Source organism: Bombina bombina, chromosome 1 (genome assembly GCF_027579735.1).
Source record: "Bombina bombina isolate aBomBom1 chromosome 1, aBomBom1.pri, whole genome shotgun sequence".
NCBI lineage: Eukaryota > Metazoa > Chordata > Amphibia > Anura > Bombinatoridae > Bombina > Bombina bombina.
Genome location: NC_069499.1, coordinates 318,745,042 through 318,764,545, shown reverse-complemented (window position 1 = coordinate 318,764,545; position 19,504 = coordinate 318,745,042). Strand labels below are relative to the sequence as shown.

The 19,504-nt window shown below is 34.5% G+C and overlaps 1 protein-coding gene across 1 annotated transcript in view; it reads right to left on the bottom strand.

Moving 5' to 3' along the window:
- Positions 1-19,504, bottom strand: part of CNTNAP5 (contactin associated protein family member 5) — an 886,402-nt gene that overhangs the window by 113,644 nt on the left and 753,254 nt on the right. The window contains 2 exon segments of the mRNA XM_053712216.1: positions 840-927; positions 2,880-3,010. Coding sequence (XP_053568191.1) covers positions 840-927; positions 2,880-3,010 — 219 coding nt within the window.

The window sequence follows — 19,504 nt, the reverse complement described above, 5'->3', positions numbered from 1 at the left end:
TGTATCACATAGCTCTGTAAAGAACATTAAGAAAAAAAATGGATTGTTGGGATGGTTTCCAAGCAGGGTTTTGGCTTAACCCACTTCAGTTAATCATCGCTGAACAGTTCTCTCGGATACCTTGATGACTGCATCCTGAATGTGCTTAGCCAAGACTCTGACAGGCAGATTCCTATTTTGAGTGCAAATAGCTAAACAAAAACTTGTCAGTTCTTGATATAGTAACACAATGTCCACCATAAGTGCCCTTCCATTTTGGGTTCAAATCAACCCCACAATACATTTGTGTCTTAATATTATTTACAGAACTACATGATACAACTACAATTGCAGCAATCTTGCACTGTTACATGCTTTTCGCCTTCAACAGTGTCCTCACCATGCTAAATTCTCTTTGGCATTATGCTTTGCAATTTTTCAGGATGCTGGCAGGAATAGCATCTTCTAGACATCTTTGAAGATTGTAATTTTCTCTTTATCATACAATTAAATGCATTTCAAAGAAAATAAGGCTATAAAATAAAATCACCTTACTCTTATCTTTTCTGACTGTAAAATGTATTATAAGTAATGATCCATAAAACAATATCACATTACATATGTTTTATAAATCTATTTAAGGTGTGCTCACTATTCCATTATAAGGATATTTTTATTTGTTTAATACATATAATAATATATAATATTATATAGTATGCCCATTGTTTTCTATATGCAGATATATTATGGATGAATCTACTTTTTTCAATGCATAAATAGACAAGCAATAGGGTTAGGCATTATCTTATTATTAATTCTGAACTATTAAACTAAAATAAAATAACTGATTGAATACTTACCAACTACTTTGCCCAATGTAAGAGATCTGATAGCTTTAAAATAGATGTCTAATGAAAAGGTATGCCTTTCTCTGATTATCTTGTCAATCTGTAATTAAAAATACTCACATTTATTTTTTAAGAAAAATTCAATTAGATATTACTCATATTATTATGTAAATTAAAGGGACAGTCTAGTCCAAAACATACTATCATTATTCAGATAGGGCATGTAATTTAAAACAATTTTCCAATTTACTTCTATCACCAATTTTGCTTTGTTCTCTTTATATTCTTAGTTGAAAGCTAAATCTAGGAGGTTCATTTGCTAAATTCTAAACCCTTGAAGGCCGCCTCTTAGTTCAGTGCATTTTGAAAGTTTTTCACCACTAGAGGTTGTTAGTTCATGTGTTTCATATAGATAACACTGTGCTCATGCACGTGGAGTTCCTAGGAGCCCGCACTGATTGGCTAAAATGCAAGTCTGTCAAAAGAACTGAAATAAGGGGGCAGTCTGCAGAGGCTTAGATACAAGGTAATTACATAGGTAAAAAGTATATTTCTATAACAGTATTGGTTATGCAAAACTAGGGAATGGGTAATAAAGGGATTATCTATCTTTTAAAACTATAAATATTCTGGTGTAGACTGTCCCTTTAATGTGCATATTTAATATTCACATTTCCCTTTTAAAATATAACAACCTGACTTTAATAATGCATTTGTAATGTACTGCAGAGTACAAGAGTTAAATCAACAATAATATCAATTTAGATAAGATATACAGAAAAGGTTTGTTTTAAAAAAAAATACTTTTGCTACTAAAATATAAGTTTTTTTTAAATTTATTAGAAAACAGAAATAGACAGATCAGTAAAATTGAAAAGCACTGCTTGAAAAATTTAGAAACAAGATTAGATTGCGTATGCCTCAAAATGTGAGTGAACGTGTCACACTGCTTGAAATAGGGCAGGTGCTTGTAAAATGTTGACACTATTTTTGGACTCTGCTACATACGCTGCTTAGTACATGAAGCCCGAAGACAGTTGCCAAAAATATGATAACAAAAACAACACATTTAAATTATTGCAGTGAGTCATATAGTTTAGTAAATACATTAATATTCAATGAATTCTCTATGTACACTAAACACAGGTTGAAAAACATGTTTATAAAATGTAAAGGTTATAAATGCAAAATTCAAATCTTTTCAACTTATGGCTTTGCAATATATGTTACTTCATAAGTTCATAAACACAAAGGGGCTGAATTTTCAAGCTCCGAATGGAGCTTGATGCCCCTGTTTCTGCACAAGCCTTCAGGCTCACCGGAAACAGTAGTTATGAAGCAGCGGTGTAAAGATCGCTGCTTCATAACTTGTCCACTGCCTCTGAGGCTGTGGTCTTCAATCCGCCTGAGCCTAAACGATCGGGCTAATTGACACTCCCTGCTAGCAGCCGATTGGCCGCAAATCTGCAGGGGGTGGCATTGCACAAGCAGTTATGGTGAACTGCTTGTGAAATAATAATTTATCACGTCCGCTCGCACATTAATAAATCGGCCACAAAGAGTCCAATTCATAATTATAAGGGTGGATAAGGTTACCAACTTCATTGTGAGTGAACAAGGGTGCTGTTCATATTCTGCAAGCTTTTATTATTACACAAGAGCAAGGACTGTCAATCATCCCAAACTAGCAAGCTTAGGGTGATTTATCTCTGCCACCTTAGAGGTATAGGAGAGGTTAAGAAGCATTGGTCATATGACTGCTGCTTCGTAAGTTGCGAAAAGCCACTGCAAGGGTTCAAAAGCAACTTCACTGATTAATAAATGGAGCAATTGCTAAACAGTAAACGTGTTTGTGTTTGATAATAACACATATTAAATCAATATATTTTTGTAGATTAATGTAGATTAATGTCTAATTTTGAAATGAAAGACTATTTATTAAACTAGCTTTACAAAATTACAGTCTGAAAAAGAGAAGCTTGTTTGGGGGAATTGTAAAGCTACATGATTTTTTGGAGTAGTTTTAAGAAACTGTAAATATGAATTATATACCTGAATAACCAGTTCCTTGCCTTCTCTGCTTATCTTCACATGATGTAGTCTTCGATTGTCAAATCTTTCTGAATCAAATGTAAAGACATATGTTCCTTCTTTGCTGAATCTGTACCGGATTTGTAAACTACCTGGAAAATAAAGGACATATTAAACAAATTGAATTTTGAGATTTAATTGATTGATTTGGGAATTACATGTATGTGCTTAGTTGCAATTGGGATTATAATATTTTAACACAATATAGTAAACATTTACAAGAATAATTTGCAAACATGAAATTTGACATCAGACATTACATTTTGTTACTTATGATTTATATAGAGTGCCAGAAAGTGGTTATCTCTACCGGAATTTTATTTTGGTTCCTGGCATACAACTTCTACATTTTGCATGCAATTATATCCAGATCGTTACATTTGTATGTGGCATCTGGTTAGTGACAGCTTGCAACCTACTATAGTTTATAGCAATGTGACAATGCGTTCTTCAAGTATTGCTCAAAAGCTGCATGCTGTTGCTCCACGACTTCCTTCAACATCTAGACTTAGAAGTCATAAAGCCTAACTTAGCTAAAGCCATATTAAGAAAATTAAATTAAAATGACTATTTACACCCTCAGACCCTGATCACAAACAGCAAGATTACAAGTAGCGCATTATGAGTTTTCCGCATGTGATGTGGAAAACTTTTTGTCAATTTTCATTGTGAAGGTATTAAAAGTCTTGAAAAATTGTGACAGCGCTCATGCATTTGCCTTTTATGCAACAATCCTTTCTGCAATCAAAGAGCTGTAGTTAATGCTTTTCCGCTTTAAAAATACATTACAAGGTACAGTTACACTCATATTAACACTGTCTCATAAAAATTATTACAAAAAATATTGCATACAAAAAAGTGTATGACAGTGGTGTCAGTGCTGGTGTCAGTGCTGGGCAGGATGTGGATGGAGCTCTGATCACCTGCTGAAGAGGTTCTGCTAGCAGGCTTGGTCATGCCCACTTGATGAGTCATCACGAGTCAGGTCCGTGATTGGGACATTGCAAAAACGCAGAAAAGGCTCTAAAAATCAAAAGTCTTTGAGATACCTCTTGAAAAAACCCGACCGGAGTTCGGGGAAAAAGCGTTGAGGAACGTAAGGACAGCTGATCATCTCTCTGTGTGTACGGCTGAGCAGTAGCAGCAGCAGGCACTCCAGACGCCAAGTGGATACAGAGGCCGTTTGTTGGGATCCTTTATCACCATCTCCACACCAACATTTGCCACAGAGAACATCAGAGTAACCCTTACTTGAAAGTGCCTATTTTTAACTTGAAGCTAGTAAGTGCAACATTGTGTGTTGCGTGTGATCAATTGTAATAACACTTCACTTGAATCGTACTCTCTGTGTGCGCTTCTATCTTTTCTCTTTTACAAGTGTTTGTATGTATGTATATCCCTTACTTTGTGGGTTGGGTTCTCTTCCTGCTTGTGTATGTTTGTGTGTGCACATTAATGTTTGGGTGCTTATGTATGTGTCTAGACCAGCCTTTGTGTGTGATTTTTTGTTTGTATTTAATCCCTTCCTCTGCTTGTACTGTGTGTCTATTCCTGCATTTGTATGGGTTTATCTGTCTATCCCTGCCTTTTGTGTGTCTTTGTGTATATTTGCTTGTGTGTGCTTGTATACATCTATCCCTGCTTGTGTGTGTCTATCTGTGTGTGTGTGTGTATAAGTGTTTATTGCCGTGTCTATCCATACCTTTATGTGCATGTGTGTCTATCCCAATCTGGATGTGTTTAACCCTGCTTTTGTGAGTAGCTGTTTTGATCCCTCCCTTTGTGTATATCTGTGTCTAACCTCTTCTCAGCTTGCTGCCATCTGTAAAAAAAAAAAAAAAAAATCTAGTAAGGCAATACATTTATGTTATCTACATATTTTTACACACACATAAACACATAATACACACACACACACATATATATATATATATATATATATATATATATATATATATATATATATTTTTATATATATATATATATATATATATATGTGTGTGTGTGTGTGTGTGTGTAAAAATGTATAAATAACATAAATGTATTTCCTTATGTAGGGCAAGATTAAAGGTGTAGCAGTATGTATCGCTTGTGCACTAACTGCGAGTGTCAGATAGTGCACTAACCCGATGCACTTAAAAAGCAGAACTTATAATATTGCGCACACAATAACGTATTTGCCGATAGAAGTCAATGGAGAAAAATAAGTGGAAAAAAAATCTAGCACCCTACACCCACGCTAACCCGAACGCAAGTGTGTTTAATGAAATGAAAATATGAATATTTCACATTCCATTGTCCTATTTATTCAAATATACTTATTTCTACATATATATGACTTTTTTTGGGTGAAATATATCTATATTTGTGTCTATATATGTGTACACATTTTCATCTACTTAACTGCAAAGGGTTCCAAAGCATTTATATATAAGTGTATATATGTATATACATGTTTTTACATGTTTATATGTGTACATATGTCTGTAAATACTTATATACACATATAAATACATAAATACGTATGCACGCACACACACACATATATATATATATATATATATATATATATATATATATATATATATATATAATATAATATATATATATACACACACACACATACATATACATATTTAGAGATATATATGTATGTATCTCAATGTTAAAGCCCTTTGCCTGCCTTTTTTGTTCTAACACCTAAAACCTCATATCTTTGAGCCCTTATAACTTTTTTGTGCAATTTGTTTAAAAATATTTTTTATCAGACAGTGTTACTATGAGTAACTATACTTTGCAATGTATGTTTGATGTGTTTTGTGACACTTTTTTGTTTTGTGAAACAGTTAACCAGGTCTTTGAGGACATGGTAATCATTCTAGTGTAAATCACAGTTGTGCTTACACGTTTGCATTTACTTTCAACTTGTAATATGAGCGCTAAACCCGACATGCAAAAAACACACACAATAAACCACTTTTACTTGCACGTAAGGCACCACTTGCAATCTCCCCATAGTATCTTATTTATTTAATTTAAGCATATAATAGAAGTTTATAACCACATATTATAATTAAATAAATTCAAATATTAGTAAACAACAACTCAATAACTAAGGACAACAGTCTAGGATCAAGGCTCAGAAGAAGGGGATCATATCACTGAAATGTAAAGATGCTATGAGTGTGTCCTGTGATTATTGGGACACTTAAAGTAAAAAATTACCCTTTTTACTGTCTGTTAGAATGTGTATGTGTAATAGACAGTCATCATCACAGTAATATAAAATAAAAGATAACACAGAATGATTTCAAATGTCCTTATCTTTAACACATTCCATCAAACTTAACACTGCCTTAAGAGACTGATCATTTTAACATGATGGAAAATGTATTGAAAAACATAATTTACAATTTCTATGTGTTTGTAGATCTTTTAGAATCCACATTCCATTAATAACATAAATAGAAATAACCGAAACATCTGATGTGATATATGTGATAGGCCCAGTGATTTAAAACTACTGTTATACAAATATTTTTGTGACTAAATGTGTTTTATAATAAAGTTCCATTTCTTTCTAAATTTGATGCAGTCATATTTTCATCTCTTCATTTCTTTGGCAGCAACTATATTAAAGGGACAGTACACTGTAAAATTGTTTTTCCATAAATGTATTTTAAATTACTTGTTATACCAACTGCAGAGTATAAAATATTTGAGAAATTGCATTTTCGGGTTTATTTGTTTATCTGAAGTAGCTGGTTTTGTGCTTTGAGACCACAGCCTGATCTCTTATGTACACAGACTTGCTTCTTATCTTATATTTGTCTGGAACACCAAAGCTCAATACATAGAAAGAATAATGGAAAATGATCATTTTATTACTTAACTATCCTGCCCCCCACTGAGGGTGTAATCTCTTCTGCTGGCTGTGTTTACTTAGGCTTGTCAATAGGGTATACGCCAGTATCAAAACTTTCAGTATAGGTTGGGAAACCACAGGCTAAATCAGCTATTTCAAATGCCGCAATATGAGTAAAGGAGCTACTTGCAACAAATTTAATACACTCTAGCAGGTAGAAAGGATCATTGGGGATAATTTAAAGGAGAGAAAGTTTTTGGGTGAACTGTCCCTTTAATGATTCAACCTAATTGTGTTTTCATCAGTAATTTTATAGGAAATTTCATTATACCATTAGTTTTGTTGTTGCTCTTCTCATTGGAAAAGAAAGAGTTAATTTTCCTTTTATATGAGATTTAAAAAAATAAACAAAAAAAACATTATCATACTATGGAAGTAAAAAAATTGATATTTGATGCCATAAAAATAACAAATACATTCTAATGTAACAACATTTTTAAAAATGTAGTCATTTGCAGGTGAATAGTTTATCTTTTTTATGAATTAAACTATTTATTTGCTATTGTTATGATGAAGGTTATAATGATTTAAAGATTGAGGGCTAGATTACAAGTGGAGCACAAAAATATTAGCACTATTAAGAATTAACGATGCTCAAGTTAAATCAATAGCACTCCTATTCTTACTACTCATATTGAGCAAAAGCCTCAAGCGCTCTAAAATCTGGAGTTCAGACAGTGCAACTGTTTTAAGTCCCTTACCCCATACTACAAAAACCTATTGTTTGCTCACATGTTAACCCAAAGGTTAGATAAGCCAAATACACTAAGGTCAGAGGTGCATTAAGAAATACTTGAATTAGCATTGTTATTTAATCGGAAGACATTTTTATTTTTTATTTTATATATGTTGAGAAACACTGCTGTAAATAACTCTTCCATGTTGCTTTTAATCAAACTGTGTGCAAGCAAATCAAGGTTGACTACCATAAAGTGAATGTAAATTTTGATGCTAAAGTGCCCGGTTTTTAAAAATGCAATTAAAAACAGGGGCACTTTAATTCATCAAAATTTACATTTCACTCCTGGTGTGAAATAAAACGTACCTTTTAGACTTGACAGCAGCTCCAGCTTCCTCTGGTCGTCGCAAGCCATTTCTGATGTCAGAAATGATGGATAGGTCATCCTCCAATCACGGCTTCCCCCCAGGGGAATCAGTGTCTGATTCAACACTGTGATTGGAGGAAGCCGGATTCCTCATTCTAGACCCAGGAAGAGGCTTTGCAACGGGTGGAGGAAGCTGGAGCTGCTGTCAAGATTAAAAGGTAAGGTTTTTTTTTTCATAACAGGAGTGAAATGTAAATTTTGATGAATTAAAGTGCCCCTGTTTTTAATCAAATTTTTAAAAACCTGGCACTTTAGCATCAAAATTTACATTCACTTTAAGCACTTGCCCCACTGTAAATTCAAAAGTGGTTTGAGAATACATATGTATGATGTTCCTGACTGAGAAAGAGAACTGGTTAAAAATAAGATTTAATACAATAGAGTACATTTTTTACACTCTTGGTACGCTTTTTTACTGTGTTATGGAAAAGGTTCGGCACAAACACAAACTTTGTTTGCATTGGTCTTTTGACATTTTGTGTAAATGTAAATCTATGTACACAGATTTACACTTACAACTTTTCAGCTTAAATTCCCTTATTCTGTGTCTGGCATGAAATTAATAGGCAAAGTCAAATCTTGAGAATCTTATTTGTCCTTTTCAAGTACATAAAGTCATGGTTTAATGTTCTGTAAACTTGGGGATTTTTATAGCCATTCAAACATGTTTACTTTGAGTTATCAAATAGAAGCTTTGTCAATTGTGTTTCTGGCAAATATGCACTGCATCAGGTTGTGAATTAGACTTCTAATCCATGTGCTTACATTAGATATTCTTCTTCAGAAACACTGCTGTGCATCCATATTTCAGCTGAATTTCCTTAAAACAAAGTCCACCTGCTCTTTTATTTTCCATCATAAAATGTGCACATTATAATTAAATATATGCAATTCAAATTATTATTGTTTTCTAGTTATCATTACTGCAATTTTAATTATGTGCTGTAACTTATTTTGTTTTACATTAAAAAAACGTATCACCCGATTATATATTTTTTTATTTTAATGATCAATAATTAAATATATAAGTTATACATTATTTAGTCTGAAAAATGATGACATGATAATTAAGTAAAATGAAGCAAAGTGGTATTTAAATAAAATTGCCCAGATGTGTCCCAAAAGTATTAGTACTCTATCATTTTAAGAGAGAAACACACAAAAAAAAAAAGTGGAGTTTGCCAAAATGAAAGCCACAGTCCATCTGGGAGAATGTCCGTTGGACAGATGAAACAACTGTAGAGCTTTTTGGTTTTGGAGTTAGAAACCTCTGGCTTCACCTTGACCTGAAACATACCTCAAAAAGCACCCATGAATGTATGAGAAGAAAACATAGGGCCATACTAAAGTGGATTTCTATGAATCCAGATTTGAATCCCATTAAATATTTGTGAAAAAAGTTGAAATTCACAGTTGGGAAAAGGCACCCATCAAACCTGAGAGAACTGAAGTAGTTTAGTATCAGTTACTGAAAGTATTTGATTGCAGTTAATGGGGTAGATTTATTTAAAGGGCGAGCGGACATGATACGATGTAGTGTATCATGTCCGCTGCATATAACCTGTATAACCTGAAACGTTACTGCTATTTTTGTACCTTTGAATCCTTACCTAAATATAGAAAAGATTTGGAAGCGTATGCTGTGGACACCTTTGTTTATTAGATGTACTTTGGAGCTAGCAGTGAGCTCCTGTCTGCGTTTACATTTGCAATGCTTGAAGATATTGCTGGTTCCCTACATTGGATTGTGCTAGCAGGGGGTGTCAATCAACCCGATCGTATTCAATTGATTTCGGGTTGATTTCTGTCCGTGGCCTCAGAGCAGGCAGACAAGTTATGGCCTGAAGGCTCGCCTGAAACAAGGGCATCAAGCTCCATACGGAACTTGATAAATCGGCCCCCTTGTCTCTAAAGTCTGTGCTACCGAATTTTAGGCACTGGATAAGAGTACCAATATTTTTGTCTGTGCCATTCTCATTTGTTTCCCTGCTCAAAGTAATATGTGAAGTCATAAATCAAAAGTGAAGTTCCTGTCCTATTACATTTGAAATAAAGAATAATGGGTACAAAATACGTTTGTCAATTTTTGCTTAGTTCAGAGCAAATTGTGCGTTTTCCTAAAAAAGTGGAAGGGAATCAATATTTTCAGCAACATCTGTGTTTTGAAAATCAAGGTATTTGATACATTTCAGTCAATTAAAGTAATGGGATCTATTAGTTAAAAAAAATATGCTATTGCAGGCCATGCTTAGAATAGCACAAATCTGGTATTGCAAGTGAATGGTAAAACAGAATTACCAGAGAATGTATAATGCAGCTGGCATCTTTTTAGCATGCCCTATACTTTCAATGTATAGCACGCATGAGTGCAGCACATAGCAGTGCTAACATTTTAGCATGACTGGAGACCTGGAGTAAAGTGTTAGGACTAGAATAAAAGTATAATAAAACATATTAAAATAAAGTATTACACTAATATCATAAATATAAATTTTATAAATAATAATAATAATATACAACAAGAGACTATCACCTAGATTACAAGTTTTGCGCTATAGAGGGTGCGAAACGAACACAACAAAAGTTGCGTTATTTCACCCTCCATATTGCGTCTATTACGAGATTTGAAAAAGCCGCCTTGTGTGTGCGATATGTTGGCGATGAGCTCCATACCGCACAAAATACAAGCGCTGCTTTGACGTGCTCGTGCACGCTTTCCCCATAGACATCAATGAGGAGAAAGTGTTAGAACAAAAAACCTAACACCTGCGATCGCAGAATTAAAAGCTCCGTAACGCAACCCCATTGATGTCTAAGGGAAAAAAAGTTACATTTAAACCTAACACCCTAACATAAACCCCAAGTCTAAACACCCCTAATCTGCTGCCCCCGACATTGCAGACACCTACATAATGTTAGTAACCCTAATCTGCCGCTCCCGACATCGCCACCACAGAAATAAATGTATTAACTCCTAATCTGCCGCTCCCGATATCGCCAACACTATAATAAAGTTATTTACTCCTATTCCCCCGCACTCCAACATCACCCACACTATAATAAAGATATTAACCCATATTCTGCCACTCCCTGACATCGCGGCCACTAAATAATGTTATTAACCCTAAAACTCTGGTCTCCCACATCACTGTAACTAAATAAACCTATTGACCCCTAAACCGCCAGCCCCCCACATCGCTAAAAACTAAATTAAATTATTAACCCCTAAACCTAACAACCCCCTAATTTTAAATTAAAATGACAAGATCCCTATCTTAAAATAAATAAAAACTTACCTGGGAAATTTTAAAAAAACTAAGTTTAAACTATAAATTAAACAAACATTACTATTATACTAAAATTTAAATAACTATCAATTAAATAAACTAAATTAATAATTAAAAAACCAAACCTTATTTAAAAAATTAAATCTACAGTTACAAAAAATTAAAAATACTAAATTACAAAAAATAAACAAATACTAAATTATGAAAAATAACATGAAATTATCCAAAATAAAAACAATTACACCAAATCTAATAGCCCTATAAAAAATAGTCCCCCCAAAATAATAAAAACCCTAGCCTACAATAAACTACCAATAGCCCTTAAAAGGGTCTTTTGTAGGGCATTGCCCTAAAGAAAGCAACTCTTTTCCCAGTAAAAAACAAACAAAGACCCCCCCAACAGTAAAACCCACCACCCAACCAACCCCCCAAAATAAAAAAAACTAACTCTAAAAAAACCTAAGCTACCCATTGCCATGAAAAGGGCATTTGGATGGGCATTGCCCTTAAAAGGGCATTTAGCTCTTTAAAGAATGCCCAAAACCCTAATCTAAAAAAAACACAAAAAAAAAGTTTAAAGAAACCTAACACTAACCCCCAACGATCCACTTACATTTTTTGAAGACCGGACATCCATCCTCATCCAGGCGGCAAAGTCTTCATCTAGGCGGCGAGGTCTTCATTCACCCTTGCTGCATCTTCTATCTTCATCTAGGTGGCATCTTCTATCTTCGTCCCGGCAGCACAGAGCGGATCCACCCTGAAGACATCTGGTGCGGAGCATCCTCTTCATATGGTTGCCGCCGTATACTGAACCTTCAATGCAAGGGAGTCTTTTCAAAATAACGACCCTTGCATTCCTATTGGCTGATTTGATTTTGGAAATTCAAATCAGTCAATAGGGTGAGAGCTACTGAAATCATAATGGCTGTTCAAATAGGATGAAATTCTATTGGCTATTTACATTTTTAGGGGTTAATAGGTAGTTTATGGGTGTCAGAGTACTTTGTAACAGTTTAGTTATGAGTTTTGTGTAACGGTTTTGTTGCGTAAAACTCATAACTACTGGTCTCATATTGCGAAACAAATCTCGTCGGTATAGGGTGTAACGCAAGCTTTTTAGCCTCACCGCAAAACTTGTAATGTTCAAGTTGCCTCAAAAGGAGTCACGTGGCACGAGCAAACCAATGCCACATGACTCCACCCATCACATCGGACTACAGTTGTGTTACCTACCGCTGATGTTTTGCAGTGCTTTTGAGGCAACTTAAACTCTATGACTTGATGTACCTTTATGGCGTGCTGAATTTAAACTTGGCTCTACTTACATGTGAAGACAGATAAGTGCTTAGATACTCATGATATAGTGGGACTATGAATATTCACTTGATGTGGAACTTGCCTATTTAATCAGTGAATTTTTCTCTCATATACCGCACTGTGGAGGGTTGATTTATGAAGACAACCTTTTTACATTGAGAACTCTGTTTAAGCAAGAACTAACCTGCTGGTACTAACAGTATATCTACTTCTGTGTATCTGCCTACCTATATGCACCTGGCTGCTAATACTGGCTTGTATTGTATTCTAATTTGCCAATGTATGCTTTTGCATGCCTCATACTTAAAGGGACAGTTTACTCAAAAATTTTCTCCCCTTTAATTTGTTCCCAATGATCCACTTTACCTGCTGGAGTGTATTAAATTGTTTACAAGTAGCTCCTTTACCCTTATATTGGCATTTGAAATTGTTAATTTAGCATGTGGTATCCCCACCTATTCTGAAAGTTTGTGGCCGCGCGTACCAGCTATAGATAAGATTTGTAAACACAGCCAGCAGAAGAAATTACACTTCCAGTGTGATAAAGCAGAGATAAGGTAATAAAATGTTGATTTTCCATTGTTCTCTCAAAGTATTGGTGATTGTTTTAAGGACAGATATAAGATAAAGAAGCAGGTATAAGTACACAATGTGATACAGTAATTAGATCTGATTATACCTACAAGCTCAACCTATTTTATTAGGCTGTGGCTTCAAAACACAAAATCAGAGCTTTAATATACAGAAATAAACCTTAAAAAGCTAATTTTCATACATTTTTTACTCTGCAGTTGGTAAACAAAGCAATTGTAAACACATTAAGGGAAAAACTATTTTACAGTATACTGTCCCTTTAAGGGTTACTATAATCCACTTAGATCCCTATATGAGAACCTGCCAGGCCTTTCCTTAGCTATTTGCTAAGGGGGTTCTGTGTGCAGCTGGGTTGTAGTGGATCTGTTTTACCCATGTAAGTTTGTTTATGCCGATGTGTAACACTCTATGGGCCCTTGCTAGTCACGTGACCTAGCTTAAATTGTTTTTATTATTGTATGTATTTTCACCTACATTTGCACTCATTTATGTTGTTGATTTGACAGGTTTTGTATATCAGGCTCTCTGACAATCTAGTACCTCAATATATAAAGGCTTAATTAAATTTACATTTAAAAGAGTGCTTTATTCCCTATCTATATTCAAGGAACATTTATTATTATTTGTCCTTTTTCTTCTCTTATAGTCTCTTGTTGTATTTAAATGTATAATGTCTGCACCATTTGGCATTATACTTGCCTATACTTTGATATTTCTCTTAGGAGTTACACACATATATATCAACCATTTTCCTCTTATTTAGTGTTAAAATAATAACAATATCTATGTATATTATTAAAATCAATATATAAAGCACACCTTCAGGTTAGCGCTTGGGCAGAAGCCATAACAGGGTTTTGTATCATGGAATGGTATTTACTAGAGCTGCGTTATCAGACCCCCAGATGTAAGTGCACCTGAGGTTTTTGCTTGAGCTCTACCTTTTAATTTCAACTTGTAATCTAAGAACAAGAATTTGAGCATTATTGATTTAACTTGAGCGGTATTAAAGGGACACTGAACTCAAAAATTTTATTTCGTGATTCAGATAGAGCATTCAATTTTAAGCAACTTTCTAATTTACTCCTATTATCAATGTTTCTTCTTTCTCTTGCTATCTTTATATGAAAAAGAAGGCATCTAAGCTTTTTTCTTGGTTCAGGACTCTGGACAGCAGTTTTTGATTGGTGGATGAATTTATCCACCAATCAGCAAGGACAACATAGGTTGTTCACCAAAAATGGGCCGGCATCTAAACTTACATTTTTTGCATTTCAAATAAAGATACCAAGAGAATAAAGAACATTTGATAATAGGAGTAAATTAGAAAGTTGCTTAAAATGTCATGCTCTATCTGAATCACAAAAGAAAAAAAATGTGGTTGCAGTGTCCCTTTAATGCTCAACAGTGCTAATATTTTTTGCACTCCACTTGTAATTAGACCTATGTTTGTTATGTGGAAGAAAATAGTGTTACATTACATGCTAGCTCGCTCTTAATAATATCACTCGGATAATTGAGAACAAAGTTATTGGACATTGGGACAGTGCTGTAGGTGAGGTAATAAAGGGAAGCTTTTAAAAGTTACTGTGGAAGCTGACACAGGATTTTGGAAGTAAAGTCTGAGCATCATCATTTATCAAAATTGTGAAACAGATGGTAGAAGTAAGTGAATAAACTTTTTTTAAAAAAAGACTTGATAAATTAGGGACATGCCATCCCAGAATATAGAGTGATAAAGGTGGCTATGTTGATTCATTGCTCTATCAATATAAATGTTATTATTAAAGGGATATGAAACCTACACATTTTCTTTTGTGATTCAGACAGAGAATAGCAATTTCAAATTGACTTCTATTATCAAATTTGCTTAGTTCCCATGATATTATGTTTGAAGAGATACCTAGGTAGGCATCTGGAGCACAACATGGCAGGAAATAGTGCTGCCGTCTAGTGCTCTTGCAATTGGATAACATTCCTGCAAAACTGTTGCCATATGTTGTTCCAGAAATGGGCCGGCTCATAAGCTGCTTTTCAAAAAAAAGATACCAAAAAGATCACATGCTCTATCTGAATCATGAAAGTTAAGCTTTGGGTTTCATATCCATTTAATAACAGCACAAACTCTTCTCAATAGTAAAGTGGCATGTTTATCAATTTGATAATGTTTTTTTATATAAGAATATTATTATATCACGGCCAATTTGTAATTGCAAAAAGAACAAAAAACAATATTGTAAATTATTAACCAGTAAACTTAGTGCTAATATCATAGCTGGATTATGAATGGCACTCTAACAGTTGCGCTCAAGCTACAAGGGGTTTATGGCGGGTGTTACAAGTTGAAAGTAAATGCATTTGAATATAACGCAAGATGGGTTAGAGCGATTTCAGAGTAAAGGTGATTTTTCACTTTTCATTCTCCATTGAAGCCTATAAAAAATACATAGAACATACTCTGCTATGTGCAGATCATTGGAATGTGAAATGTTTACCGTAAATATGCAGTATAACATTTTATTAAATATGAATATTGCATAAATATTGTTTTTCATATTTTCATCTACTTAATTGCAAAGGGCTCCAATGCTCTTATATATATATATATATATATATATATATATATATATATATATATATATATATATATATATATATATATATATATATATATATATATATATATATATATATATATTTAATCCAGTAATATATAGTTAAAGAAAAATGGTAGAGCTATATGAGATACCATAGTTAAAGTAGGGGATTTCAGCACTCAAAATTTTAACCCATTAAATCCAATTTCTTAGAAATGCATGGCTGCAGAACAACACAAAACCCCAAAAAAATTGAACTACACATGCACAGACCCAAACCCATGCAGACAGTTTATTGCAAAAAGTTACCAAACATACAAGTAAACAGCTAAAAAAAGCTTGTCATCTCTAAAATACACCACTGCAGTGGATTTATTGCTTAAGCATATCAAACAAAATGTTGAGACATCACAGGTATTAAAGAAAACATATGCAGCAAGCTAGAGAGAAAACATGTGATCTACAAATTTCTAACTGATTTGCACATAAACACATATTATGCCGGTTTCTCTATGATGATAGCAGAACAAAGTCCTTCTATAGACCATATAAGTCCTTTGTGGAGAAAATCAGATGTTATATTTAGTAGAGATTTGTATCACTTAAAAATCCAGCTGAGTGCAACATTTTGTAAGCATATGTTCATTGATTATTGTTAACCGAGGTAAAAGCGTCCTCTAATGTTAACTGGAAATTGACATTAATACCGCTTGATAGCAGATAAATCTTCATTCAGTGGTGAAAAGCAGATATAACAAAGCAAACCTGTGTTGAAATATTGCAGCAAAACTCTGAGAAAACAAAGTCACAGTATTATTGGCAAACGGACCGGGACATGAGCCTCCGACATCCTTATCTCACCTCTTCACAACCGCGTCTCCCTGCTCACTGGGGACACAAACTTGCAGGTGTATACTTTGCTTCTGTGCGTAAACCGTATCCAGGCGGCTTAAAGCAACCACTTGATTACCGCAAGATCCAGGCTTGCTTCTTCAGTTTGAATTTTGAAATTCCCGGGCAGGCTCAGGCCAGCTGCTTAATTCACAGGTGCAATGATAGCTGTTTCTGGGAAAGTCGACGCGCGTTTCGCCCCATAATGCTGAGCGAAACAGGGGCCTCGTCAGGACTGTCCATCTTCTCCAATTGTTAGCCTTTATTGCAAAACCAATGAACTGGGAGATAGTACCTCAGCCAATCAAATTAGCTATTTACACACACCCTTTTAAAATCTTAAGCCGGACATTCTTGTCTATTTTAAAGATAAGTTCAATGATTACCAATATATGGATTAATACAATGTGGCCTATTTTAACAAGATGGAACATTTTTTATTTGGCAACTTTGTACAAAAAACAACAACTGCATGCGAGAAAACCTTATGCATGTTGCAGCTCAATTAAACTTTATTTCTTTGGTTACTATGCCTAGATAAAATTACTTTACATAAATCCCATATTGATTTAAATTCTATAAATTTGAAATGACTAGCTGAATTACTATAATGGTTACTGTGATGGTATATTTTGACATACAGACCCACAACTATGAAACAAATTTAAGAGAAAATAAAGGTCATAGTTAATGGCCTATTTATAAAATTTACTAATGCTGATATAGCTTTTCACTCATTTGTTTTTTTCTCCAGTTACAACAAATGGAGAATTCAGATATGAACCTCTATTTTAAAAACGATGCATATTCAATCCTTTCATTTAAACCAAAAGGTGACACCGTATTTAGCATAAAAGTCCATCTTGCTTCTTTTTTTAACAAACAGTTATCCTCATCTCCGCCTCTTCCATTTGTTATTCCTCTGTCAATCCCTATAAATCTTAAAGAGACAGTACTACTATTATGAATCTCCTTAAAATGACGAGCTACACTTGTATCTCTCCCGTAGAGGATGTCATCTCTGTGCTCCTGTACCCTGTCCTTGAACAAACGTTTTGTTTTACCCACATAGAACAGGGGACAGGAGCACCCCAAAAGATAAACAACCCCCACTGAGTTACAATTTGAAAAGCATCTAATAGCATAAGTTTTATCTGTATTGGCAGAAAATGTTTTTCTTTTTGGCAAATAGGGACAATAGACACAATGCCCACAAGGAAAGCTCCCTTTCACTTGTTTATTAGTTAACCAGTTTGTAGCTGGTTCAGACCGAGTAAATCTACTTCTAACTAACTTATCTTTAAGATTAGGAGATTTCCTTGCGGTCAAAAGGGGTCTATTTCCTACCTTATCTGCTATTTTGTCATCTAAGGTTAAAAAATGCCAATTTTGAGATAGAATATTTCTTATACTTTGCCATTGGCAATTGAATGTAGTAATGAATCTGATATTATTCTCAATTTTTGTTTCTTTTTGATTATACAAAAGGTCTTGACGGTTCAGCTTACTTACTTTATTTAGGGTTTTTTTAACCAGGTTACGAGAATAACCTCTTTCAATGAAACGTTTACACATTCTCTCAGCATGATAATTAAATTTAGTATTTGAAGAACAGTTTCTCTTTAATCTCAAGAGTTGGCCATATGGAATGCCCTTTTTCAAGGGCTCTGGATGCCCACTCGAGGCTTCCAACAGGTTGTTTGTTGCCGTGTCCTTACGAAAATTTTCAGTTGAGATACGGCTTCCTTCCCTTTTGATACAGATGTCTAAAAAGGGTAATTCCTTATTACTATAGGAATAAGTCAGAAAGATGTTTCGATCATTTTTATTCAATTTAGAAATAAAATCATGTAGGCAGGTCAGGGGGCCATCCCATAGGATAAAGATGTCATCCACAAACCTAATCCATAGGGACACATGGGAGTCAAATGTCTCACTATATTGATCAAAGACATCCAACTCCCATGCTCCCAAGTGGAGACACGCATAAGTTGGCGCACATACTGCACCCATAGCTGTCCCCCTGACCTGCCTATATACTGAGCCATCAAACTGAAAAACATTGTTTTCAAGAATGAAATGAAGAAGTTTTATGACAAAGGCTGTATGCATGTCACTGTTTGAACCCCTACTTTCTAAGAAAAGTTTACAGGCACTGATTCCTTTCTCATGTGGTATAGATGAATAAAGACTTTCCACATCTAAAGAGACTAGGATAGTGTCAGGGGAAACAGTTAGGTCGTCTAGTTTCCTCAACAAGTCTGGAGTGTCTTTTACATAAGAGGGAAGAGATAAGAGGAAGGGTCTCAGGAAGAAGTCAACATATTGTCCAATGTGTTCGCTGATGCCACCAATCCCAGACACGATGGGTCGCCCAGGGGGATGTGTCATATTTTTATGAATTTTAGGGATAATATAAAATGTTGGCATAACCGGACACACCGGATTCATAAATTTGAACTCGTCTGGAGAGATCAGACCTTCCATTTTGGCCTCTTGTAAGATTCTACTTAATTTGGACTTCATTTGGTTTATAGGATTTCTAGGGAGTTTCTCATATTGCAATTTATCTGATAACTGTCTTTTAACTTCGTTCAGGTAAAAAGACTCATCTAAAAGAACCAAATTTCCGCCCTTGTCGGCTGGCTTAAAAATTACCCCTTTTGCAGAATTTAGCTCTTTTAAAGCCTGTCTCTGTTTTGCTGTTAGATTATCTGCCCATATCCAGTCATCTGGTAATTTATGGATTTGTTTTTCTACAGCTTTTACAAACAGTGACACAGCTGGAACTTGTGCTATAGAGGGCATGAAAGTAGATTTTAATTTAAAATTGGTTCTGAAAGTAGGCTTTAATCCCGTAGTGGGC